At 34.2% G+C, this 26,143-nt stretch overlaps 6 protein-coding genes across 7 annotated transcripts; 4 read left to right on the top strand and 2 right to left on the bottom strand.

Annotated features, from left to right (window-relative positions):
• Positions 1,898–3,764, top strand: LOC18611828 (NAC domain-containing protein 82). The gene is made up of 2 exons (XM_007048279.2): positions 1,898–2,010; positions 2,239–3,764. Exon 2 carries the CDS (start codon positions 2,537–2,539, stop codon positions 3,581–3,583), a length of 1,047 nt encoding a protein of 348 aa, XP_007048341.2. The 5' UTR covers positions 1,898–2,010; positions 2,239–2,536; the 3' UTR covers positions 3,584–3,764.
• On the top strand, positions 6,065–9,092 carry LOC18611827 (squalene monooxygenase). The gene is made up of 8 exons (XM_007048278.2): positions 6,065–6,314; positions 6,464–6,575; positions 6,757–6,931; positions 7,030–7,198; positions 7,403–7,621; positions 7,937–8,212; positions 8,362–8,640; positions 8,733–9,092. Exons 1-8 carry the CDS (start codon positions 6,081–6,083, stop codon positions 8,838–8,840), a joined length of 1,572 nt encoding a protein of 523 aa, XP_007048340.2. The 5' UTR covers positions 6,065–6,080; the 3' UTR covers positions 8,841–9,092.
• Positions 9,767–10,856, top strand: LOC18611826 (cell wall / vacuolar inhibitor of fructosidase 2). Its single transcript, XM_018116063.1, has one exon. The coding sequence runs from the start codon at positions 9,880–9,882 to the stop codon at positions 10,405–10,407; it is 528 nt and encodes a 175-aa protein (XP_017971552.1). The 5' UTR covers positions 9,767–9,879; the 3' UTR covers positions 10,408–10,856.
• LOC18611825 (chromatin assembly factor 1 subunit FAS2) lies at positions 12,278–16,161 on the top strand. Its single transcript, XM_007048274.2, has 12 exons — positions 12,278–12,478; positions 12,783–12,894; positions 13,307–13,333; positions 13,458–13,530; positions 14,008–14,111; positions 14,206–14,420; positions 14,506–14,602; positions 14,869–14,941; positions 15,106–15,194; positions 15,279–15,417; positions 15,529–15,629; positions 15,721–16,161. The coding sequence occupies exons 1-12, from the start codon at positions 12,365–12,367 to the stop codon at positions 15,936–15,938; spliced, it is 1,362 nt and encodes a 453-aa protein (XP_007048336.2). The 5' UTR covers positions 12,278–12,364; the 3' UTR covers positions 15,939–16,161.
• Positions 19,089–20,419, bottom strand: LOC18611824 (leucine-rich repeat extensin-like protein 3). 2 transcript variants are annotated; one of them, XM_018120408.1, is made up of 2 exons: positions 19,993–20,419; positions 19,089–19,824 (listed from the first exon to the last, which is right to left on the bottom strand). In XM_018120408.1, exons 1-2 carry the CDS (start codon positions 20,348–20,350, stop codon positions 19,325–19,327), a joined length of 858 nt encoding a protein of 285 aa, XP_017975897.1. In that variant the 5' UTR covers positions 20,351–20,419; the 3' UTR covers positions 19,089–19,324. The 2 variants fall into 2 exon arrangements, with proteins under 2 accessions (XP_017975897.1, XP_017975893.1); XM_018120404.1 differs by having other exon boundaries at positions 19,089–20,419.
• Positions 21,334–26,048, bottom strand: LOC18611823 (protein trichome berefringence-like 7). Its single transcript, XM_018123717.1, has 4 exons — positions 24,452–26,048; positions 22,861–23,019; positions 21,916–22,223; positions 21,334–21,679 (listed from the first exon to the last, which is right to left on the bottom strand). The coding sequence occupies exons 1-3, from the start codon at positions 25,351–25,353 to the stop codon at positions 21,917–21,919; spliced, it is 1,368 nt and encodes a 455-aa protein (XP_017979206.1). The 5' UTR covers positions 25,354–26,048; the 3' UTR covers positions 21,334–21,679; position 21,916.

The raw sequence follows: 26,143 nt of genomic DNA, 5'->3' as shown, positions 1-26,143 counted from the left end.
CCATATTCATATTTTTGATTTGACATGAGGTAAAAAATATTTAACTATATAATTTTTTATATTTTTTAAATTGTTAATATAAAATCAACAATCAAAATTTTAATTCAAATAAATCAACTATCACATAAATAAAAGCAATATAATAATATAATATAAACTCTAAATTAAATAAAAAAATGTGCAAAGATTAGAACAATAGTACCAAATTATTGAATACTTATTACAAATCATAAATGAGACTTACAGCTTTATGAAGATAATAAAAGAACAGACTTTTTGTGTATTCTTTGGAGAAAAATTGAAGTTAAAGAAAGAAAGTGTAAATGAGAAAGAAAGATTTCAAAAGTAGATATTATATATTGAAAAAAAAATAATTGGTTTTATATATAGAAAAAAATAACTGTTGGAGATTAAATACATATGACTGTTAATTGATTGGAAATAAGAGAAATAAGTGAAAAAAAAAACTGTTGGAGATGATTAAATACATATGATTATTAATTTATTGAAAATAAGATAATATAATTAAAAATTAATAACATTTCAAAAATAAAAAAGTAATAAAATATTAAAATTTATTAGATATATAATTAAAAAATAATAAAATAAATAATTTTATTAATTATTAATTATTTTTTAATTTTTTAATTTTTATATATATTTAATATAATTAATTATATTATAATTATTATAAAATTATAATTTTTTTTAAAATTAAAACCTCCCCGGATTGGGGCTAAAGCCCTTGTATGGGTGGCTTTACTCAAAGCTGGCCCTGCGAGCATCATGTACGTACTCTTATTCATTATAAAAAACAATAAACTATTTAAATTATAAGTGTCCTTTCTGGCTCAACTTTTAGAGCAGCTTGCAAATTTTAGAGAACAAACGATCGAAATTAGCTTTCAAGGACTAAAAACATTTTTTTTTTTAAGTTGAAACTTTTATCGAAACTGTTGTAATCTTAATTTTTAAAATATGATACCTTAATTTTATTTATCTAAACTAATTTTTTTTATCATGATAGATAGATGCACCTCTCATTTGAATATTTTTCATATCAACTTTTTTACAAATATATCTTTTTAATGATTTAATTTTTACTCTTTTTATGCCTCTTTAGACTAATTATTATGTAGTTTTATGTTATATTATGTGCCAACTTGCATTTGTTAATGATAATATTTGATCCTACATTAATTTATTTGTACATAATTATAAATCATATTCCGCAATTAACAAATGTTAAATACCAAAATTCTTAAGTTAGGTTTCAAAAATAAACATATTTTGTAGAGTCAATGCTTTCTTCAAATTAATATCTCTTTAAAATAATTTTTTATTAATGTTTTTTGAGTTGTGATGACTACTTTTAATCTCCCAGGAGTCCTCTTGGTTTTTGTACTTCATACATTTTCTTGAGGCTATTGTTTTTTTAATCATTTTTGTTCTTCAAACCTTTCAAATAAGATAACACCAAGAAAAGGTACGAAAATTTATGGATTTTCTCCGTAGTTCTATCAATTGATTAGTTTAGTCATATATTATAGTAATGAAATTAATGGCATAAATTAGAAATATATAACCATTTTTATATATTGTCATGTAGTCTAACCATTTAAATAGAAGAAAATGAATTTTAAAATTAATTTTTGTACTTTTTTTTTTAGAAAAAAAGCATGGTAGAAAGAATCCAAATGTTATAGTTGTGCCAAAAATTTAAAAATGGAAGCAAAGGATTTATTAGTGAGGGTATTTCCTTTTTGGTAGTAAATAGTAGGGTGTTTCAGACCATAAAACATAGGTCAGGGGAGGAATTTCCTTCCTTATTAAAAAAAAAAGAAGGAAAAAAAGGCACTTTGGTAGTAAAAGAGTGCCGTTATAAAACGAGCGCACAACTTAGCTTGCTCTCTACTCTTCGTTGGTTTCAGCTCTTGTCTAACTCACTCGGTCTCCCTCGCGCTCGCCCTCTCTCTATCGCTTCCTCACTCGCGGCTCTCTTCTCTTCGGGTACGTTTCTTTGGTTTCTCTTTCTCTTTTTCTATGTAGTTGTAATTCTTGTATGTTACATATACCAGTTGATCAGAGGTCGTCCATTTGAGCTGTGACTCTTTCTCTTTTTTTTTTTTTTTTGTCTTCTTTGATTTTTGCGATTTAGGGTTTTTTTTTTACTTGAATGAAATGATGTGTTGTTTGATTAGTTGTAATGATACGAGAACCTTAATATGTTGAAATCAGGGTTCAATCTGTACGCCAAATGACTTTTGACCTCAGTTGCGTTCAGCCGCCGTCGTTTCTTTGCTGTGATTTTGGGTTTATGAGCCGTGGGAGACTCTGGTATTGTTCTCAAAAGATCTCCTTTAGGCATTGGACTTGGCCCGTTTTCTACGCGTCAAGTATTTTTTGATCCTTTTTCTTTTTTTGGATTCTTTGTTTTGGTTCCGCTGCTTTAGTCTAAGCAGAATCACAACTTCCATATTCACTTGCTCGTGAATTTAAGTTGTTTATTATTGGGCATTGAGACTTCAAAATTGTGATGGGTAAAAACTGGTTGGCTCCGGGGTTTAGATTTCACCCTACTGATGTTGAACTTGTTAAATATTATTTGAAGAGGAAAGTATTGGGCAAGAAGCTTGCTTTCGAAGCAATTGCTGAGCTCGATATATACAAATATGCGCCTTGGGATCTACCAGATTTCTCGTGTTTAAAGACAGGAGATCTAAAATGGTTCTTCTTTTGTCCCATTGAGAAGAAATACGCCCGAGGGGTTAAATTTAATCGGGCTACCATGTATGGTTATTGGAAAACCACTGGAAAGGATAGAACTGTTACATACAATGATGCAGTTGTGGGGATGATAAAAACTCTAGTTTTTCACCAAGGTAAAGCTCCACGTGGGGACCGAACAGATTGGGTAATGCATGAATATCGACTTGAAGAAAAAGAATTGGCCGACAGAGGGGTTGTTCAGGATACATATGTGCTTTGTGTTGTTTTCAAGAAGGATGGTCTGGGCCCAAGAAACGGTGCCCAATATGGAGCACCATTTAAGGAGGAAGATTGGAGTGATGATGAGGACGTAAATTTGGTCGGCACTGGCTCTCTTTCTGGCATGTCTACGCTAGCCGTTGGTGGTGCTAGTAGCTCGTGTGTCCCTGAAAGCCTTTGTGCTGGAGCATCTGTTGCATCAAGTGGGTTGTATACTCTACCTCGAGTGGTTCTTACTAATGCTGCTGCTAGTGTTACCACTGATATTGATAGTAATGCTAATGCTGCCCCTACAGTTGTGGATGCTCCTCAAGTTCCAGTGGTTGTTGATAAGGCTGTTCCTGCATCAACGGAGGCTCCTCAACTTGCTCAAGTTCCTCAAGTTCAAGAATCAAATGATGACATTTTATCAATGTTGGATTTCTTCAGAGAAGATGATGCATTCATCATTTATGACAATGGTCAAGTGATTGGTACTGCTAATGATTCTTTCTTTGAGGCTCCTCAAGTTTCTGATGATGATGATATTTTGTCCATGTTGGCATCCTTCACAGAAGACAACAATTTGAACAGTGTGTTGTATCCCTTTGAATAAGTTGCCACAAAATATATACCCTTTACATATAACAACTAGTCTGCATTTTAACGGTCTTGATGAGTTATTGTGTTATTAGGAATAAATTTTCAGTTGTGCTGCTGCTGCTGCTTGGTTTACCATTGTTCTATGTAAGTGTTTAATTTGAGAATGAAAGTTGTGATGACTACCTTTTGGAATATGTCCCCTATTTGTTTCGCATTGGTTATTGGCTTATGGTTTTATGATTGCTTTATGGAGTTTCAGTTTAAACGTGCCACCAGTTGTGTGGTGGTCTTTGACTGATATATGCTCATATCATGTTTTGGTTTTGTGAATCCAATACATGTATGAATCAATGCTTCAGAGTCCCATCTATTAAAGACATTGCAGCATTCAATTTGTGCTTGTTTTATGTAGTTTTGGATACAGTCATAAGATGGCAAGTACAAGCAACATTAAAGTTGTAGAGAGATTTTGCAGGGAATGATTGTTGAAGATAGGAAAAAGATGTATTCACAGATCATTTGAGAAGGCAATAGCATTAGCCCATGGATGAAAATGGGACTATAAAATGAAAATAGTCATTTACCATCATAGTTTTTAATCTGACTGTGGGGTGTCTCTGTTCTGCTGAATAGCTCTCGACGTGCACTCATCTCAGTAGTTTGCTAGTAAAGACACTGTTACTTCCAAAAAGCATTTGCTTATTCCAATCTCTGATTATTGGCCGCAACCTTTCATTACTTAGCTATTTGGGATTTTTTGGGTCGTGTGGCATTGCATTTGACACCCAAAACTCCTTTCGGTTCCAAAAATCGAACCAACTGCGATCAGTACATTTTGGGAGGAAAGAATTGAATACCCATTCTATTTTGAATTCTGACAAAATTATCCCTCTCTTAATTTTCAAATGTTTTTGTAATTCTCTTTCAAATGTGCGTCATTACATTTTTTGATGTATGGTTATATTATGGAATACAACTATTTTTAACTTGAAGTAATTATTATTTTTTTTAAATTTAAATATTATACTTTTGTATAAATTTTTAAAATTATATTTTTGGTAAGATGTTACTTCAAATTTCAAACAGTTAAAGGGCAAAAGTGAAAAATAACTTCAGCCGTGCGAGTGTGGTAACGTGAATCTTTTTGTCACTTTATTTTTAAAATTTTTTATTTTAATTACTTAATTATTAAAAGATTGTAATGCCTACCGAATCTCCCATCTGTTTGTTTTTTATGGGAAAAAAAGCGTCAACCCCTTATAATCGTTAGCACCTAATTTATTTATGAAAATTAATAACAATTAATGAAAACTGGCAAATATAAATTTGTAGTAAAAAAATTATAGATTTTATGAATTATATGGTTAATATTTTTTATTAATTAGCATTAATTAATAAAACTTAAGCATAATTTGTGATGTCATTTATGATCATAGTATTGATATTTGAGTGAATTTTATATGAAATAATTATGTGTTACATTGACGATATCTTAACTTACAATCATATCTTAATATATGATCATTTTCTTGTTTGAAAAAAGAAAAACTTTGAACTCATTAAACAATTGCACGATAATGTTCCAGATACATAAGAAGTTAATCCTTATCCTTTGCTATGCAATTTGGGTTTTATCATTAGTTTTAAACCTCTTCATGCCTTTGCTAGTAATATTTTCATTTGATGCAGATAATGAGGTCGGTACTTGAAGAATATAGGCAGTAGTTTTCTTAAGATTAAATCTTCTCACAGACATTCATGCATATAACCATGCTTCTAGCCCATCATCATGTTGTGGGCAGAGTCTGAGCAAGAGAATGAGGCTGAAAATTGATTCAGCAGAAGATAATAAGGCATTAATTGTTTGAGTTTAGGTTATTTAAAACATTGACTAAAGAAGGTGAGACTGCAAGCCCATGGCTTTACCACGAAGACATTACTAAATACCGCTGTTACTGCCCCCACCAGAGGATTTGACAAAATATTGCTCCTAAATTCTGACTGATTACTTGACCTACGCCCTAGTATACCCGGCCTTTTCTTTTCTAAAATTCTTTATTCTATAGTTTGTCTGCAACTTAATGGGGGGAAGTGAAGTGTTTTTCCAATTTATTTCTGTGTTTGTCATTTCCTGTTTGGTGGCTTCCATGACTGAAACCCTGAAAACATTTTTAACATTAGGGGGCATCTCATAACTTTGACCATTGCTCGCGTCCTCAAACTTTTACTTGATCAATTCCGCTCTTCTTAGAACTGTTATTTCAGAGAAAATCTCTGACTAATAAATCATCTTTACAGTATATTTTTTTCAAAATTTGTTATTATTTTACGTTACTACTGCTCTACTTTGACTAGTAGCACAACTTCTTAAGCAAACACTAGCATGGACCAAGTAGCTTTTGCGTTCCCAATGTGGCCTTTGCAAGCCTATAAAAGCCTCAAAGTTCAGTTGCTGGAAACATGCAACTCAAACACACACTAAGCATAAAAACAATTCAGTTCTCGAGAAGATGGTTTGCCAATATCTACTGGGAGCAATTCTGGCTTCTGTTTTGGGTCTTGTTTTGCTATACAAGAAAATTCAGAAGCAGACCGTTTTTTCTTCAAAGAAAATTCAGAAGGAGACATTTTCAATGAGCTCTGATAATGGATTACCCCGTGACTCAGAGATAGGTAGGAGTGCAGATATAATCATTGTTGGGGCAGGGGTTGCTGGTTCTGCTCTTGCTTACACTCTTGGGAAGGTGACAAGTCTCTGCCTCTCTAACAATCTGTGCCGTTCTCTTTCCTTTCTTTATCTCGCATTGGAAGAGTTCCCAAATGTTCTTAAAAGCATTTTTGTTGCTCTTCACTTAAGAATTCTGATGAACATGTTTTCTACTGTATGCTGAAGGATGGACGCCAAGTGAAAGTGATTGAGAGAGACTTGACTGAACCTGATAGAATTGTTGGAGAACTTCTACAACCTGGAGGTTACCTGAAATTGATGGAGTTGGGGCTTGAGGGTAAGCACAAAGGGATTATCTTGTACGAAATTGATGAAATTGCATATATTGTTAAGGAAATTTGTTATGCACTCTTATTTTTGTTTATATAAATAGCAAAAGGTATAGCAGTAATCAATCATAGAAATAGGCACTATGATTATAGTAACATGTGATGTGAGCTATATGTATGTGGTTGCAGATTGTGTGAATGAGATTGATGCTCAGCGCGTGTTTGGATATGCTCTGTTTAAGGATGGGAAAAGCACCAAACTATCATATCCCTTGCAACATTTCGAATCAGATGTTGCAGGGAGAAGCTTCCATAATGGACGTTTCATTCAAAGAATGAGAGAAAAAGCATCAACCCTTCCCAAGTATCATCTCTGATCTCCTAAAATTTAGCCAAGTTAGAAGTGATATATAATACCAATTCCTTACTTATTTTCATTGTCGATCAAATTTGTCTTTACAGTGTGAAACTAGAACAAGGAACTGTCACATCTCTAATTACTGAGAAGGGAACTGTTAAATGGGTGCAGTACAAAACCAAGAATGGTCAACAGCTGATCGCTAAAGCTCCCCTTACAATTGTATGTGATGGATGCTTCTCAAATTTGAGGCGCTCTCTCTGCAATCCAAAGGTGAAAAGGATATGTAAATAATTTTTATTCAATTATTTGAATAAACTGTTATATATGTCACACTCTTTTTTCTGAAATATAGGATCATAAATGTGACAGATTTCTTCGAGATATTGTCTTCCATTGTTCCATACAAGTGTTCCATCTCCCTAGATTGTACAATATTCTGTAGTGTTTGTATTTATATAGCAAGTATTTCTGCAGGTTGACATCCCTTCTTGTTTTGTTGCTATGGTCCTGGAGAACTGTAAGCTTCCGTATGCAAATCACGGACACGTTATTTTGGCAGATCCTTCTCCCATCCTGTTTTATCCTATTAGTAGCACAGAGGTTCGTTGTCTGGTTGATGTACCTGGACAAAATGTTCCCTCAGTCTCTAATGGCGAAATGTCCCATTTCTTGAAAACTGAGGTGGCTCCTCAGGTATATATGTCTTCTTGCTCTACCATTTTGCTAGTTAACAATTTAACAAGCATGGTTGCTTTAGTCTCTTGCCTTTGCCTTTTTTTGATCAAGTGTACCATATGAAATTCAAAAAAAAAAAGAAAAAAGAAGAAAAATCTATATGTGCTATATCATTTTGATTATCTGTTGATGATTGTGGCAATGACCTGATGAAAACCAAATACTTGAGTTTAATAGTGTTGATTTGAGTTTTCAATTTATCTTTCTACATTAGCTTTTCCATCTAATTTTCAGTTGGAGACTAATAAAAAGAACACTGGTTTGCATGCACAGATCCCCCCTGAGCTATACAATGCTTTCATATCTGCAATCGATAAGAGAAACATAAGAACGATGCCTAACAGAAGCATGCCTGCTGCTCCCTATCCAACTCCGGGTGCACTGTTGATGGGAGATGCATTTAACATGAGGCATCCTTTGACCGGTGGAGGAATGACTGTGGCACTCTCTGATATCGTTGTCTTAAGAGACCTCCTTAGACCTCTCCGCGATCTAAATGATGCATCTGCCTTGTGCAAATATCTGGAATCCTTCTACACTCTACGTAAGGTAAGCAAAACATAACTATGTATCTTACACATATTTCTGCACTCTATCTTACATGAGGAAATAAAGTGCCAAAGCTAAGTAGCAGCAAAATTTAGTATTATACAACTGATAATTATGGAATCAAACAATGTGTGGACTTTATATTTCAGCCAACAGCATCTACCATAAATACATTAGCCGGTGCCCTCTATAAGGTGTTTAGCGGATCATCCGACCCAGCAAGGAGAGAAATGCGCAAAGCATGCTTCGATTATTTAAGCCTTGGCGGTGTTTTTTCAAATGGACCAATAGCTTTACTCTCTGGCATGAATCCTCGGCCATTGAACCTGATCCTACACTTCTTCGCTGTGGCTATATATGGCGTTGGGCGCTTACTGCTTCCATTTCCTTCGTTCAAACGCCTTCTACTTGGTGCTAGATTAATTTCGGTTTGTATCTTCATTGCTTGGTCTATTATCTTCTACATTGTGAACTATTCAAGGTAATCTAACAGGAATTATTGATCTTTCACATGATTCAGGGAGCATCAAGCATCATTTTCCCTATACTCAAGGCTGAAGGAGTTAGACAGGTGTTCTTCCCTGTAACCATACCAGCTTATTACAGAGTTCCTCCGGTTCATCTATGAGAACAGGAAACACAAGCAGGATTGCATTTTAGAACCAGCAAATTCTTTTATATGAGTTAATTTTTTGAATTTTTATTTGTAGCATACCATCTCTTGTCAAGAAAGAAGAGAGATGAGGATCCGTAACAGTGACCAAAAAATCCTGTTCAATTTCACTGCTAGTTCTAGATTTGTAGGATTTAAAGCTGTTGAGTAGCTTCTGAACTATCCAAGTTGCAAAATTTTCATAGTAAATGGAGTTAATTTCCAGTATATGACTTGTGCTTGCTTCGCTGGTGATGTGAATTTGATTGCATGATTTTGTAAGTTGGAACGGAGAAGAGGAGCGGAGCCACCGTTATTCTTCAACAATCTGTCTTTTTCAACGATATAAAATTTGAAATGTACAATAAAGGTGGATGCATTAAGCACAAGAGATCACATGAATTGTTATCCATTCATTTGGGTTGGAAGGATCTAACATTTACATGTTACATCCTTGATGTCAGTCACTGCGCTTAACCTTTGTTAAATCTTAAAAGGTCCATAAGAGTAACGTGGAGCAGCCTCTAACTTGAAGATGAAATGAAAAATCCTCACAATCACAGGGTGCAATTATTGATGGGTCCGGGTTCCGGGTGGCGTGTCTTCCAATTTCACAAGATATTGTCGAAGTGCAGAACTCAAAATTACATTGGAAATTGAGAGGATCTACGAGGCTGTTAACAACATGTTCCCCGTGAACCCAATTTTTGGCAGTTGGCCTGCTGCTAAAGAGAGCCATCTGACCAACATGCCCGCCTGCCGATAAAGCCTTACCCCTTTACATTCAATCACGCAATAAATTAAAAACAACTCATTCCGTACGATTATTTTGTGACCATATAGCACCCTCAGTCAAAAAGAAACCCATAATGATAGCCCTTGATAGAAAAAATTATTAACCATCCTATAATATAATATAATCTCCTCTTAGCTTCCTCTCACTTCACTAAATTTCACTCTCTCGTCCTTCCTCGCTTCCCCCCCACAAGAAAATTTTATCCTCACCCTGTCAAAAATGGGCTCTTCCTTTTTCATTTCCATTCTTGTCTCCCTAGCATTAACAATATCAGTCAATGGAGATGCTGATTTAATCCGAAAGACTTGCAAAACAACCAAGTACTATGACCTTTGTGTCTCCTCCCTCAAGTCCGATCCCACTAGCTTGAATTCGGACACAAAGGGCCTGGCAACGATCCTGGTTGGAGTTGGAATGGCTAATGCCACGGCCACATCAACCTTCTTATCATCCCAATTGCTCAGTACCACAAATGACACAATCCTTAAGAAAGTATTGAAAGAATGCTCCGACAAGTATGCTCACGCCGGCGATGCTCTTCAAGCTTCCGTCCGAGATTTTGAATCGGAGTCGTATGATTACGCGTACATGCATGTCATGGCAGCCGCGGAGTATCCAAACGCTTGCCATAACGCATTTAGAAGGTATCCGGGGCTGGTTTATCCGCGAGAGATTGTACGTATAGAAGAGGGTTTGAAGCATATTTGTGATGTGGTATTAGGCATTATTGATCATCTTGGTTTCTAATCCCTTTTTGTGTGTCTCAACTTTTCAATGCAAATGAACTTTCCTTTGTTTAATTCATTGTGTTTTGGTTGCCATTGATGACTTGCTGGAGGCAATTTCAATATTATTATTGCATTTCAGGTCAAAAGGCTATATGTCTTATCTATAATGTCTATAGCTAATAATTAGACAAAGGATGCCTGCTATTGGGCTGAATTTAGTGCGCAAAAAAGATGATGAGGACATATATATATATATATCTGTCTTCAAATCTTTAATTAATTAGACTACTTCCCCTTTGTTTTGTCAAATTTGCTTGACTAGATAAATGAATATCTTCAGTTCAGCTTTGACTTTTGCTATGCTTCCAACTTCCAACACGAACGTGAGGAGGTCTGGTTGTTGTACAAAATTTGAGATGGAATTAGGTGGTTTCAGCTTGCTAATAAAGGCCATAGATTGATTGATTGATTGTTACTGTTATAACTTTGATATCATTTTATTAGCAGGAGGATTATATAGAGCTGATTTTTACTAATTACAATCTGGAATCTATTTCTCCTCATGATGATATTTCAACAGTAATAATTCAACAAATTAAATTATGTTATATATCCACTTAATTGTAGTGGTTAAGAATGAGAATTCATCTTAATTATTAGATTTTGAGACTCTAACTTGGAGATTTTAAATTTGAATCTGATATCAATAAAATGAAATTTAAAAATGAAAGAGTGTTTTTTCCATTAGGTACAATATCTAAAAAAAATCTCTAAATTATTTAAGAAAGTTCAAGTAGGCTTTTATATTTTTATTGTATTCAATGAAATACTTGTATTTTTATTTTGAGTCAAATAAGTCTTCATAATTAATAATTGATTTAATCAAAATGTCATTTATCGTTTTACATCACGTGACGTTTATGTGATATACTAATATATCATAATTATAATGATATGACATGCTGACATGTTATAATTAATGATAACGTGACATGTTAATTTGACATGATAACATGATCATATAATATTTTTCACTATCTACATTAACGTTATGTCAGTGTCATGTGGATATAAAATGATAAGTGATATTTTGACTAAATTGAAATAATTCTTAAAAATCAGAGACTAAAATGTTACGATTTTGAGTAGAATAACTAACTTGAAAAAAATACCCTAATATAAAGACTTTGCAGATATTTTGACCATTTATTTATGATATTATCAATCTTTATTTGGTCGCTACACTATCTTCCTAATATTTGAATCTAAAATTTTTCAATTTCAAAATTTAAAATTCTAATTAACTTTTGGAATAAGGTATCTCTTAATAATAAGTGTTTGGTTGTTACCTATTGTTATGTACATTTTACTAGTTTAATTTATATAAATATTAGATTGCTGTGTAAAGTACAACAAATAGAAAACATAATTATTATAATTGGTTAATATTGAGTGAACATCAAGAATAATAGCATATCAAACATAACTAATCCATGCAAAAATTAAATTATGCATTTTGCTATCTATAAATGTTAAAAGTTTTAATTTCTTAAAAACTTTTGTCCATGTTGAATTTAATTTTGATTAAGATTTTAAGTTTGAACTTGAAGTTATTGTTTTGATATAAATAATATAATGTATGTTTAATTTAATTATATTTTACATATTTAAATATTTAAAAAGATTAAATTGTAAATATAAAACCTTTTTATTTATTTTAATAATAGTAATAAAATAATATGTATGTGGCTTGGGCCTAGACAGGCTTGGGCTTAGATTTGAAAAGAGCAGGCTCGACTCAAGCTGCTCCATGGAAAAAAAAAAAACAAAAATCTAATACGGTGGTTTCAATGAAAAAGAGAAAAGAGGGTCTGACATTTCCCGCCAAATCAAAGCAGGGCGCCAGTACATCCCCTCTTCTTCTTCTTTACTCTCCACTCTCCCAACCTAACCCTAGGAAAACAAAAGCTAAAAAAATGAAAGGGGGCACGGTTCAGATAAATTGGCACGACACCAAACCCGTTCTGACCCTAGATTTCCACCCCATCTCCGGTCTTCTGGCCACCGGCGGCGCTGATTTTGACATCAAGGTTTTTTTTTGTTCCTTTTAAATGGAGCCTCTTTTTTTATTTTAACATTTATTTATTTCTTATTTCATTTTAATAGATCCATTCGTTCCATTTCTTTTATTTTTTGATTTAAAATCGCTTTTATTTCTTAAATTTTTTAAAATTTTCTGTACAATCTGGAACTTTGCTATTTTGCTAAATCAAAATGCTGTGTTAATCCATAACTTAGGCAAGGGATTGCGGTTTAAAATAAAATTAACTTTGGTAATCGAGAGTCAAGCCAGGCTAATTAGATTACTGTTTTTCTCTTTATTGAACTTTTCAGCTATGGTTTATTAATTCAGACGAAGTGCAGAAGAAAATCCCAACTGCTTCATATCAAAATAGTCTCTCTTACCATGGCTCCGCAGTTAATGCCCTTCGCTTCTCACCATCTGGTAAAACGCTAAAACCCTTCCTTTGAGCTGATAACTTTATCATAAATAGAAATTCCAATGATTATACGTGTTTAGGTGGATTGCATATAAATCACTTGAGTTGTGTATTCATATCGAATGTAAGAACTATTAGTGTAACACTCCGAATTTCAAAATCTTCATCTTTTCTCAAAGTCTGCTGTTAATTAAATTGTTCTTGTTTATTAACGGTCGAATTGAGCTCGAGTTCAATTTTCAAATGTCTTCTTGTGGCTGCACTCTGTTTGTAACTTTTAAAATAAATGCTGTTCCCAGTTTTCATAAATTTATGCTTTGTAGCTGTTTGTTTATCTAAGATAATTTTTTTATGCTATCTAAAATTGTAATTCTATTTGATGGCTGAGATAATCTTTGCTCTTTTTGTATTGTGCAGGAGAACAACTTGCCTCTGGTGCTGATGGTATGGCTTTATCGCTGATATCTCTTTGCTTTTCCATCATATGATAAGTCTGTTTTTAAAGTTCTTTAGTGAAAAAGTACGGCAGTGGCAGAAGATTCTGAAGAAAGGGTTTTCTATGTGACAGGAGGTGAGCTGATCATATGGAAATTGCACACTACAGAAACTGGTCAAAGTTGGAAAGTTTTCAAGAGTTTGTCGTAAGGCCCTTAGTCTGAATGCATTGCAGAGCTTCTACGAGATAGCCATTTCTTACAAACTGATTTTTCATTTTGGTGCTTGTGTGAAATCTTAGTAGGATGAAAGTTCCCTTGATTAAAACCATTCTTTTTTATCATTTAATTAGTAAGTGTTAGGTTGAATCTTAGTGAATTGTTGTGGTTCAGAGATGATTCTATCAAATTGATTATACTCTGAAAAAGAACAAGAAAATGCAATGTGACGAAATAGACTATATCAACATAAAAGCATACCTATAAAAGGCAATTGCAAAGCTGGTAGGGACCAGAGGTCTAAGCTAATTCCCTCTAAATTTGGATTCAACCTGAGGGGTTTGTCTTTTCCTTCACCTATTAGATAGCTTATATTGATGTAAATTTTCCACTTAGAAGCCTTTTTAGGGTCTAATTTTGTTAGGGGTGAGTTCTGTGCTCATGACTGGGTTTCTTCTTGGCAAGATTTCACCGTAAAGATGTTCTGGACTTGCAATGGTCAAGCGATGGTGCATTTCTCATCTCTGGATCAGTTGACAATTCTTGCATCATATGGGATGTTAACAAAGGTAAAAAGGAGGATATGCAGGAATCAAGATGTCGATAAAAATGCTTTGTTACTCTTTTATCATCATGATGATTATCATTTTTTATCATCTTCAGGTTCCGTCCATCAGATATTGGATGGCCATTTCCATTATGTTCAAGGTGTTGCCTGGGATCCCTTGTCCAAGTATGTTGCTTCTCTCAGTTCAGATAGGACTTGCCGAATTTATGTCAATAAGCCTCAAGCCAAAGCAAAGGGTGTTGAGAAGTTGAATTATATTTGTCAGCATACGATTGTCAAGGCAGAACAGCAACCAATAGATGATGCTAAGGTTAGAAAGTATCTTCTTTGTTTCTTTTTGTATTCTACATGGATTTGTCACTTATAACTAACCTCACAGATGGTTTGAGATACAGTCTGTAAAATACCATCTCTTTCATGACGAAACACTGCCGTCATTCTTCCGTCGATTAGCCTGGTCACCTGATGGTTCGTTTTTACTAGTGCCAGCAGGTATTGACCTAACTGCATGTCCAGTTCGATTAAATAGTTATCAATATAGTTTAATACTTTCACTCTGGTTAAATATTTTGACTTTTCACACACCTTCTCTCCTGTCATCATTTGTGGGCAGTAACTTGAATTTCCATCCTTAATAGTTCTGAACCAATTCACTTACAGAATTTAACTGTAGTTCCTCACATCTTTTAAAGAGCATGGACTTGCTGCATTGGTTCCATTGATAGCAGTGCATTTTGTTTGACATTCTTGCATTGCAGGTTTTTACAAAATTCCAGCTTCATCTGAAACAGTAAACACTACTTATGTCTTTTCCAGAAAGGACCTGTCAAGGTAAAGACAGTTACTCTATTATGTATTACCATGGAGGCCTGACATCTATCATATCTTAATGCATAATTAGTTACAATATTTTATTATTGTAAGAATTTTGTAACCTAAATTGTTTGGACCGAATTTTTATATACATTAGCGTTTGTTATTTTTCTGGGTGGCAGACCTTCTTTGCAGCTCCCTGGTGCTAGCAAACCAGTTGTCGCAGTTCGTTTCTGCCCTGTAGCTTTCAACCTTCGGGGGTCAAACCCAGGTACCTTTGGCTGATAAGGCTTTATTGTTATGGAGTCTACCATGAATTTTAATGGTAATTTGACTTTCCTTTCTGACTTTGCAGCCGGCTTTTTCAAGCTTCCTTATCGCCTCATTTTTGCAGTTGCAACTTTGAATTCATTGTACATTTACGATACAGAGAGTGTTCCTCCAATTGCAATTTTGGCTGGTCTTCACTATGCAGCCATAACTGACATTTCATGGTAAATATTATGACTTCCCAAGAAGATATGCTCCTAGTTTAATGGCTATCATTTTTTGATTGAGTTTTATCATTCGGAGTTCTAAGTGGCTACTATTTTTGTTGTTGAAAGGTCATTTGATGCTCGTTATTTAGCATTGTCATCTCAAGATGGTTATTGTACTTTGGTAGAATTTGAGAAGGACGAATTGGGACAACCCAGTTCTTCATTAGGTTTGTTGTTTATCCATTTATATGCTAATGTTTGTCCATTAAGTTTCTATACATTTGGCCTTTAATCACTTCTAACAAAGTTTTTTTCTAGAACCTATGAATGTCGACAAACAGAGCCCCGTCGTCCAGAAACCTGATGACATGGTGATTGAAACTGCTAAAGATGATGATTCAATTACAGCAGAAAACAGAAAGGCAGAATGTACTGAAAGGAGAGAAGGGAAACAGGCAACACCGAGCACGGTGAATGCTCCCATCTCAAATAAGCCAGCCAAGAGGCGTATTACTCCAATGGCAATCGATCCATGATACTGTCGTGCTATCTTCTGTAAAATTTTTGTAGTTGATAATACGCCAAGGTTTCTATCTGCATGGGGCTGAATTAGTTATCAGCCATTTGATGTATCGTGTATGGTATACAGAAAATTAATGCAATCTATGTATGCTCGTGACGAATTGCAGTACATCGTTAACCTTTTCCCCTGTAAGCAATCCAAGTGAGATAACAAGCAGATTGTACAGCAGCCTTCAACTCTGATCATGATAGCGGCAGATTGATGCTTTTTTAACGATTTGTATGTGAAGAATTTTGCTTGAATCGTCAAACTATTGAGAAATGTTTAGACATTAGGCATTTGCTTAGGTGAAGTACTGGTTTCCTAGGATCCTTTCTCTTCTTCAAGTTCATGCCCCATTGTTTGAGATCTTACTACCTCATTAAAAAATCAATAAACTAAAAAACTATATTAATATACATTTTCATAACAAGTAGATTTAACTCTAAGTTAGAAAATTAAAATTGGTAGATATGTGTATGTGACTTTAACTTACGAAATCTGCAAACATCCCATCACATTTATAAAGATTGGTTAAGACTTCAGCTAAAATAATAATACTAAACAGTTGATTGGTAGGCTGCATTTCTTTCTTGACAACCCATAACTTGAAGAGATAAAGATTGCCATTCTCCTACTTGTTGCCTAACTTATTACGTTATTTGCTTATAAATATTGCAATTTTCATTGCCTTATGATTCATAGTATTGCCTTTTAGCTGCACAAAGAGTTGAGAAAGCAATGAAGAGCCAACACGTTTTTGTTATCTTTATGCTATTTATTCTCTTATCTCCTGGTAAGCCATTTCATCATCATATTTTCTCCATTTTTAAGCTTCCATCAAGCAAATAATTATGCTTTACTTAGCTTATCAATCCACTTGAATGATGATAATTTTCAATTGTATATGTAGCATTGACAATAATTAATATTCAACTCTAATTTCTGTTTTGATAGCATTTGATTCTCAAGTTCTAAATTCCATTTCTTTTTCATTTTATTCATATGTTTATTGAATAATATATTGACTAAATTTTGAATTTCAAAATTAATATTAATGACCATTTAAGCAGAATATTATTCCATGTTATAATGCATACAGGATATGAGGTAATGGGGCAAAATGAAGGGCGAGTATGTGCTACACCAGAAGATTTACCAGGTTGTGCAGATTCAAGCTGCCTCAATTTGTGCCTACAAAAATATGGAGATAAGGCAAATGGATTATGTCAAGCTAATTCATGCTTGTGCTTCCACCCATGCTAATTTTTTTGTTCTTCCCAATGCATAATTTTGATTAGTATATATACAGTACTAGCTACAAGTCAATATTGGCAAATCCATCCAAAGTTATATATATGATGTTTGATTATTCTCTTCTATATATATATATATATCTTATCTTTTAAAATTGTGCAATTGAGGGAATCTCTTCTAACATTTAATATTTCCTTTAATCTTAATTTACAAAAAATAAAAAAGTTGTGAAGGACACTGTACGTATAATAACAGACTTTGAGATTTATCTTTCCTTTTTCCTTTTTCTTATTAAGTAAATTGAAGTAACAAACAACATGTATACTTAAATTCTTATATATAAATTTTCTTTAAGATGATTCTTATATAAATCCCATTGTCCTATACATGCAGGGAACAAACATATTGAAGCAAGAGAGACAAACAATGAAACAAGATAGTTTTAAGTTTTTTTGTTTTCATTTTTTAATGAGCTGATTTGGGACACAATTTTTTTCCTTTGAAAGCTTAATTTCCAAAAAATATTATCAGAGAAAGCAATATAAAATAAAGGAAGAGAAAAAAAAAACAAAAAAGAACAAAGAAATGGGACAAAGATGAATGGCACAGTGAGTAATATGTTGGGTAAGTTAATATCATATGCTTAGGTTGGCCAACTACGTGCATTTTTGTCGACCTTTAACATATGCTTTGATCATAGGAATAATTGGTTTTATTTAAGAACACAAATTGAAGGAAAGAGTAGCATGAAGTTGAAAGGAAGTTGAGTTGCATGAGCCACCAACTTAATTAATTATCCATCTGAATCATTAATTTGTAGAAACTAACTAATTGGGATGTGAAACTTACAAATTTATCTTTTATTTTATCAATATAATTCAACTCAAAGATGATTGGGAGATGCACATTTATGGAAAAATAATTCAAAACCTTGATATAGATTAGGCCTAGAAAAGTAGAAATTTGGCATGACTAGAGATTCTTGATTTATGCTGTGGTACTATTCCTTTGTATGGAAAATAAAAAAAATAAGTTAAAATATTTTGTTGAATAGAAATGATACATGGCATCCATATTATACTTATTAACTACTGTTGAACTTTGTTTCAAGTAAATTCATCATTATTGAAAAAAAAAATTGTAGAATGCTTTTTATTAATTGTATATGACTTAATCTTTGTTAAAAACTGATGAGGGTTTATATCTTCATTAATTAATGATTTAAGAAAGAATTTTTAATTGAATTGATATATATATATATATATATATAGTTACTATTGAACCAAATTATGAATAAAAAAAAATAACTCTTATGATTGTAAATCTGACCATGCAAAGCAACGATAATTATACAATGGTTTCCCAAAAACCATTTTTATTGAAATGATCAATATAAATTTTATAGTTTTAGTAAAATTCAATAAAGTAGTGGGTTAACAATAATAATAATGATCACCTGATTTAATTTTTTTATCTCTTTATTTAAAAACTTTTAAGTTTGCATATTTTGTATTCCATCATGATACATACATATATATATATATATGTATGTATGTATGTATGCATGCATGCATGCATAATCCAATTTTGCACCATATATAATAGATAATGACCACTTAAAGAGAGACACTTGATGATGACTACTCTCCATGAGCTATCTTGATCAATGCTTGGGAAATGTCATGAACTTCCAAGAATATTCAAGCTTCGAAAAAGGCCTTGATAGATTCAATCCTTAAATGTTTCAAGCATGATGTTCCATAGACGTTGAATACTGAAATGAAACAAAGAAAGAAGGTATCTCATCTCCTAATGGCAGTGAGCCTGTACTCCTCGTCAATGACAAGCATACTCCAGTGTACCATAATAATAGAAAAAGCAAACCTTTTTTAGTACTGTAATTCTTTTGTATGTGCTTTGCTTGTGATTTTTCATATAAATTAAGGAGCAAAACAAGTATTAGTAGCTTTTTATTCCTTCAGAAACACTTTTGACAAAGGAATAAGGGAAGAATAAAAATGTTCCATGTCTTAACAGAGCAGGATTATTGTATGAAGCATAACCACCTCTTAGTTTGCTGCTGATGCCGTTCATTTTCACCACTCAATCAGCCTTATGCTCAAGAAGGTGATGATGACTGGGGCCAGGAGAATCTGCTGCCATATCGGCAGCTTGAGAAATTTCTTGTGAAGATTTAAGATGTGATCCTTCACTGATCCTTTTGCTTTTCTTGATTTCTTCTTCAATATGAACATCCTCTTCTATGAGCAATACAGCGTTTTGTTCACCATGAGGGCCTGGCATAATGGCTTCCTGGACTTTGACATGTTCATCTATACTTATTATTTCTGTTTTCTCAACCATTTTCTTCTTTCTCTTTTTAATGAAGCAGCATAGAGCAACTGAGAGGAATGCAAGGAAGAATAGACCGCCAAGAGAAACAAAGACAACGATTGTTACAGTTGAATGATGTCCGGGGGCTGGTGGTGGTGGAGGTGGAATCATATGAGGTGGTGGTGTCACAATAGGAGAGGGAGGTGGAAGGGAATGGGGAGGTGGTTTTGCTGCAGGTGGTGACGGATAGAATGGATGATGTGGGGGTGGTGCTGGAACTGGATGTGGTTGTGGTGGTGTAATGGGATTATGTGGTGCCGGTGGAGGGACTTTTGGTTTTGAAGGGGACGGGACTGTGGGAGACGGTGGTACTTTTGGGGAGAATGGGGCATTAGGAGGTGGTTGCACTTTGGGAGGGGTTGGAATATAATGGGGTGGTGCTGGAACTGGATGTGGTTGTGGTGGTGTAATGGGATTATGTGGTGCCGGCGGAGGGACTTTCGGTTTTGAAGGGGACGGGACGTTGGGAGATGGTGGTACTTTGGGGGAGAATGGGGCACTAGGAGGTGGTTGCACTTTGGGAGGGGTTGGAATATAATGGGGTGGTGCAACTTTTGGAGGGGCTGGAGTAAAATGAGGTGGTGACACTTTTGGAGGAGTCGGAGGTTTATAAGGCGGTGTTGGCCTTGGAGGGGAAGGATGGTTATGAGGTGGTGGCATTTTTGGAGGTGATGGAGGACCATGGGGTGGTGGCAGAGGGAAATATGGGAAGTACATGTTGGTAATAGAAGCCATTTCTATGTGAGAATGTGAGAAGTGGTGATTGCGGAAGACTTTCTTGTGATGGTACTAGTCTGAGATGGAAGAAGGGCATATATAGATGCTAATTGTAGTGTTGCTGCCTCGTGCTTATATGAGTGGTTTTGCATACTTCTACGGTTTTAGTTACTTGACTGTCATGCTAAGAATGTTGTTGCCTTGTCATTGATTGCATTAAAAAACACTTCTTGTATATGGATTATTGATTTTGCATCAGAGCTTTTCCCTATTCATTTCATGATGTATTGTGAGGTTGATTTCTGTGTTACTTTCACCATTGACCAAATGGTCATGATTTGCAATCTTCTGAAAATGACTTCATCGGGATGGCACCTGAGGCTATAGAACCAGCCAAAGGATCCGTGATCATCAAAATTCAGAATTTTGGCATTGCATCTACCGAGCAATGAACTTGTTCATTCTTTCTTGATCAAACATAATCTTTTAAAAAAGAAAATTTCAAACTTGATTTTTTGAATAAGAGATACATGCACTTTAACATTATATTAAATAACCAATGACATTTACATAATAATTTTTAATCTGCAAGTTCATTGTCTATTTGTCCCTCAAGAATTCTTGAACCTTTCTTCAATTTACAGCAAATTAAATACCTAAGTTTTGAGGTTTTACCTGGTACCATCATTCACATGTCTGAGTTTGATGATGAACTATTATGATGGAGAAAAAAAAAACTAACGTTGTGGTGATTTAAGTGGAAATTGAACTAGTCTTGAAACTATACCATCATGTTTTGGATAAGCTCTGACATTGTTTCATTTCAATTGCAGGCTTGGATTTGCAGTGAATATATTATCATCTGGCCACAGGATAGAGGGAAAAAAATATGTTTAGTGTTTAATCTGACCTTCGCAACATTATATATATATATATATATATATATATATATATATATGTCTTAAAAAGAACAGTAATGGCAAGTACAACAACAACAAATATATCTCTTAATGTGGTGAATCATCAAAATTTTAATATTTGAACAGGACATGGACAAATTTGTTACATTTGAATACCCAATTTTGGCCGCTTCTCACATGTAAAAGGTAAGAAAAGGGCAAGAAAGAATGAAAAAATTAGTTTCTCTTACACGTTCCTTTATCCGTGTAACTCTACATTTTTCTCTATAAAAAATTGAGTGCTTTGTCAAGAATTGCAGACTTGTCATACTGGTTCCCGGAGGATTATAGGTCTTAATGCGAGGTGAATTTCAATCCATGTTAATTTCGAGTTCTGAGAAGAGCTGCATGCAGACCAGGGTTCAATCATCGTGCTTGCTAATCCAATCTGCATCAATCACAGAGAACTCACTCAAAATGTGGTTACCATCTGAAAAACTACAGAAGTTTTCCTTCTGAACTGTGCGGCTATTGGAGATGGAATGGATTTTCAGAAGCAAGGACAACGAATAAAAGCATCAAAAAGACAAAAATTCATCCTAGGGCATGAAGATCAAATTGAGCAGTGTATAAATTATAACTGTAACAACCGGAAATAAGTGAAATCAGAAAGGAAATGAACTCACTATTCTTTATAAACTGCAGGAAATTCATAAGCAGCAAGCAGGTATGAGAGGAAAATTTCATTCCAGACATCAGGTACGCCAGGAAGACACCAGTGGCTACAATCAGGCACAGATGGATTGTCACTCCACCTGCCCACGTGTGCATCTCTTCGGAAAGCCGACATGGAAGTTACATGCAGAACAGTTATAGGAACAGTCATATTCTTTATCACTTTGAAAATAGTCTCTGAGAAAATGCTTTGATCCCTCCCTTCAGTTTCTGATAATGGATTCTGGGTCACATTGCAAAACCGACGCGATTTTTCACTGATGCAGAAATAAAAAAAATATTAATTATTTATAAAATGGCAAACGTATATGATTTTGAAATTAAGCAGACAAGCAAATAATGTAATTAATTATATATAAATAAATGGTAGGACAAAATTAGTCCAATAAATGATGGTTGACTGCAACAGGAACCAGCTAGAAACAGACCCAACTTCAAAACCTTTTAAGAGAAGAATAATTTACAAAACTATGAAATAGATGTGAAGATCTGAAACTGTTCAAATTGTACATATATGCCAATTCAGGGTTGTTTGCTGAAACAGAGAAAAAGCTGCAACACAATATCTGTTTGTGAGAGAGAGAGAGAGAGAGAGAGAGAGAGAGAGAGAGAGAGAGAACAACTCATATGGCATTCACACCGAGAAGAACAGACAGGACAGTTGTTTTTTGTTTGTCCAGTGACAGGACAGCAGTTAAAAATAAGGTAACATAACATATTTAATTCAGCACCTAAAAGAACTTCATTTTGAGTAATATGTTTTGAAAGAGCATAATGGTGCAGCTGAGTGTTATATTCCTCTGCTTAAAGAGTTGGGTTCAAATCCCTCTTCCACAAAAATTGTACTTGATCAAAGAAAAATAAAAGAAATAGCATCATGGTATTGTTGATTACCTCCAGTGAGATGGCTCGAAAGTCCGGAAAAAGACAAGTGTTCTGTTTGCGTCAATCATATTCTCAACCCATGATGCCCAAGTACCTAGTGCTGTTCTGAATGCGGTAGGAATTGACATTCCAAGCTTTACTGAATTTTCAACCTGAAAGTAGCAACCGCTGCCAAAGAAAGAATTTAGGAGCATTTCATAAATGTGTAAATAAAAGCATCCAGAAAGTGTTTCCAAGCTAAATGTCATTTTTAATTAGAGACAAAGCTGGTCTTGCTTATACTGTAGACTAAGTTCATTGATTACTATGTGGTCAAAAAAGCACATTTGAGGATCCAGCATAAAACTAAGCATTAGAATACAATAAAGGCCAGTGAGATGTCACCTGGATTCTCTTTCAATTTAGACAATTTTGTTGATTTCGGGCACCAGTTTAACTAATCATTTAATTTTTCAAATTTACTTTTATCTTCTTTGAGCAACCTAGGAATAATAACTGATGCCGACTTTGAGGTTTTCAAAATTATATGTTGATGTTATTATTGATCAAGGAGTTCATATACAGGTAAAGCATCATTCTTTTAAAATAAACTTAAGCTAAACTACAGGACAGGGTAAAAAAGAGAAACCTTTATTTAAACAAGCTGCAGGAGGGAAAAATGTAAGAATAATATTATATGAATGTAATCGGGAAATATTTTTTTAGTTTCCTATCAGCATTCTCTCATGGCATTTGAAGTGTATATGTTGATTGAAGAATGGTAATCTACTTGTCCAGGAATAAGTGTTTTGCTTTGCAACCTCCAAAATGGCAGAAGTTGCAAGCTCAAGAGTAGTAGGGATCCAAATTAAAACAGAAGCACAAAAATGAATTCATGTACATTTTCCTTAAGTATCATAAAAGTTTAGTTTCAAATTCTTCACATTGTAGCCCAAAGAAACAGAACCAAATGACTGAATCATTGTAACCTACAAAACTAGATAGATACTATTAATGAATGTGGACAAGTCCCAACTCATTGTATCTCCTAGAAGTGAACACTAGAATGACCCCTACTTGGAAAGAAAGATCGTGGGTTCTATAATTTGCCCAATTGTCAAGTACAACAGCGTAAGTATTCCAGCAGCAAGGGATCCTTCACAGTCAAAATTCTCACAAAGGTCATGATACAGTAAATGTTATGCAATACGTAGAAAACAACAAGAGGATGTATAATACAACTACATAAGTAAACCATTAACATGTTGCTGCAACTGCTAGATTTTCCCCTAACCATCAATCAAAAAAAAAAAAGGGAAGGGGGAAAGAAGAGGGGGGAGATAGAAACTTTTCTTTAAGATTCAATAAGTGACATTCATTTAAGCATATGGACTTTGAAAGATGGAAAAAAAGCATAACCCCAGATATAAAGAGCATCATTGACACATAAATATTTATAAGCACAGAAAGTGACATTGGAAGAGAGTCTAGAGCATCGCTTTTGACATGCCATCAAAGTCATTCATGAGAACTCTCAAATTGAAGATATTGCTTTTTGAAATAACAAGAAATTAACCATATGTCATCATGTAAATTTACAGACAGACTGAGGGCAACTTACGTTTCAAAGAGCTTCCCTGGTACCCACCATTGTCCCGTGTTGAATACGAGAACATCTGCATTAATCCACTCATTGCTAATATCATCCAACTTGTCCAACTTAAGGGTTGACCTAACCCGCTTTGGAGCATGTCTAGGCATCCAACCATGTTGCACCAAGAAAACTGAGCGAAAGAACTCAATGGTAAAATTGAAGGAACTAAACCGCACACCTAAAAACCTGATCCGTTTAGTTATCTTATTCCCATTAACTTCATAAACACTCTTCTTATCTTCCACTCCAGTTATGAGCAAGCATATCAATGATTCCCACTGTGTTCTACTCATAGAATCTCCAACAAAAACAATCCTTTTATCTCGAAGCATTTCCAGAACATTTTGCACATTGAACCTTGGGATATCACAATTTTTTGGTTTCCACCTCCATTTAAGATAATCTTTATCTTTCCTGCCATTTCCCAAGCAATTGAATCCTTGTTCAGCATATGGACATTCAGAAGCATTGTATAATGGGTAACTATCATCTATAACCCAGCTTCCATCAAAAATATCACAAACATCGCTCGATTCATTGAATTTTGACACACTATACCCAAGAAATGCTTGACTGAGACTAGGGAGAACATACATATAACCTCCACCAATTACTATAAAAAATGAAATCAAAGCCCCAATGAGAATAAGCACAGGAAACAAGCGTGAGACCCAGCCCAACCTATGATGAACTCTAGGACTAGCAAAACCCAGTGGTTTAGGGCTAAGAAGATTCAAGGCTCTGGGGCTTGCAATACTCAAAAATCTCGGGCTATCAACATTCAACGCCCTTCGGTTGAATGATGTACTCCGACTAAAATTATTCACCATCTCAATCAATTCATAATGCCAATATATTCCAACTAACATTCATGAAACTATTTTTTTTCTACCATCTCCTACCACCAACATTCAACAAACTTCCAACAAAAACAGCAACCCACAATGAAAAGATTATAACTTTAAGATCTTCAATAACCCATTTATCTATAAACAACTTTAAACACGTTATATAATTGATCCAATATAAGTACCACACTATCCATTAACAAAATTTCACCGTCAGTTCAAATAAATGCCCCACATTCAGCTCACAGAAATATAAGAGTTTCAAAGTAGAGCAACAACATTATATAGAAGCAAAACGAAACGAGCATATCTAAACATATCCAATGCTCAAATTACAGCTTTTCCAGAAATTCAAGCTGAAAGCTATCATCTTTATAACAACTCATTTGGCATCAACGACCAAATAAACAAAATGGGTTTTTGCCAAATCTCAAGAAAAACAAACCCAGATGCAAAAAGAACAGAGAAATCAAATAATTCGGATGAATTAAATGAGAAAAAAAAAAGATCGTACTTAGCTGGTGGATGAAGGCAGAGTTAGAGAGAAATATAACATTGAAATGAATCAGAAAGGAGAAGAGAGAATTGACAGAATGCTTCAATGGAAAGGAATGGGAGAGATAAGTGGGCTGTGAAGAGAAGGAGATCGGAGAGGTGGTTAGGAGAAAGAGACAGCAATACATGAAAATATATGAATGGAAAATCATTGCCAAAGCTTCCACCAGAAAAATATATCATAAACAAAGCCTGCTAAAAGTATTATTGTTACAATTATATTATAATAATAAATAATAAATTATTAAGCAGTTGG

This window comes from Theobroma cacao, chromosome 1 (genome assembly GCF_000208745.1).
Source record: "Theobroma cacao cultivar B97-61/B2 chromosome 1, Criollo_cocoa_genome_V2, whole genome shotgun sequence".
Taxonomy (NCBI): domain Eukaryota; kingdom Viridiplantae; phylum Streptophyta; class Magnoliopsida; order Malvales; family Malvaceae; genus Theobroma; species Theobroma cacao.
This window is presented reverse-complemented; position numbering and strand designations above follow the sequence as displayed.

What these genes read in the sequence shown, in the direction of transcription:
- LOC18611825 (XM_007048274.2), top strand. Translation starts at nt 12,365, where the DNA reads ATGAAAGGGGGCACGGTTCAGATAAATTGGCACGACACCAAACCCGTT. An exon ending in GCGCTGATTTTGACATCAAG is followed by an intron (nt 12,479 to 12,782) that starts GTTTTTTTTTGT and finishes TGAACTTTTCAG; the next exon opens with CTATGGTTTATTAATTCAGA. An exon ending in ACTTGCCTCTGGTGCTGATG is followed by an intron (nt 13,334 to 13,457) that starts GTATGGCTTTAT and finishes TCTATGTGACAG; the next exon opens with GAGGTGAGCTGATCATATGG.
- LOC18611828 (XM_007048279.2), top strand. Translation starts at nt 2,537, where the DNA reads ATGGGTAAAAACTGGTTGGCTCCGGGGTTTAGATTTCACCCTACTGAT.
- LOC18611824 (XM_018120404.1), bottom strand. Translation starts at nt 20,350, where the DNA reads ATGGCTTCTATTACCAACATGTACTTCCCATATTTCCCTCTGCCACCA.
- LOC18611827 (XM_007048278.2), top strand. Translation starts at nt 6,081, where the DNA reads ATGGTTTGCCAATATCTACTGGGAGCAATTCTGGCTTCTGTTTTGGGT. An exon ending in CCTTCTACACTCTACGTAAG is followed by an intron (nt 8,213 to 8,361) that starts GTAAGCAAAACA and finishes TTTATATTTCAG; the next exon opens with CCAACAGCATCTACCATAAA. An exon ending in TTGGTGCTAGATTAATTTCG is followed by an intron (nt 8,641 to 8,732) that starts GTTTGTATCTTC and finishes CACATGATTCAG; the next exon opens with GGAGCATCAAGCATCATTTT.
- LOC18611826 (XM_018116063.1), top strand. Translation starts at nt 9,880, where the DNA reads ATGGGCTCTTCCTTTTTCATTTCCATTCTTGTCTCCCTAGCATTAACA.
- LOC18611823 (XM_018123717.1), bottom strand. Translation starts at nt 25,353, where the DNA reads ATGTTAGTTGGAATATATTGGCATTATGAATTGATTGAGATGGTGAAT. An exon ending in CCAGGGAAGCTCTTTGAAAC is followed by an intron (nt 23,020 to 24,451) that starts GTAAGTTGCCCT and finishes TTTCTTTGGCAG; the next exon opens with CGGTTGCTACTTTCAGGTTG. An exon ending in TTCGAGCCATCTCACTGGAG is followed by an intron (nt 22,224 to 22,860) that starts GTAATCAACAAT and finishes TTTCTGCATCAG; the next exon opens with TGAAAAATCGCGTCGGTTTT.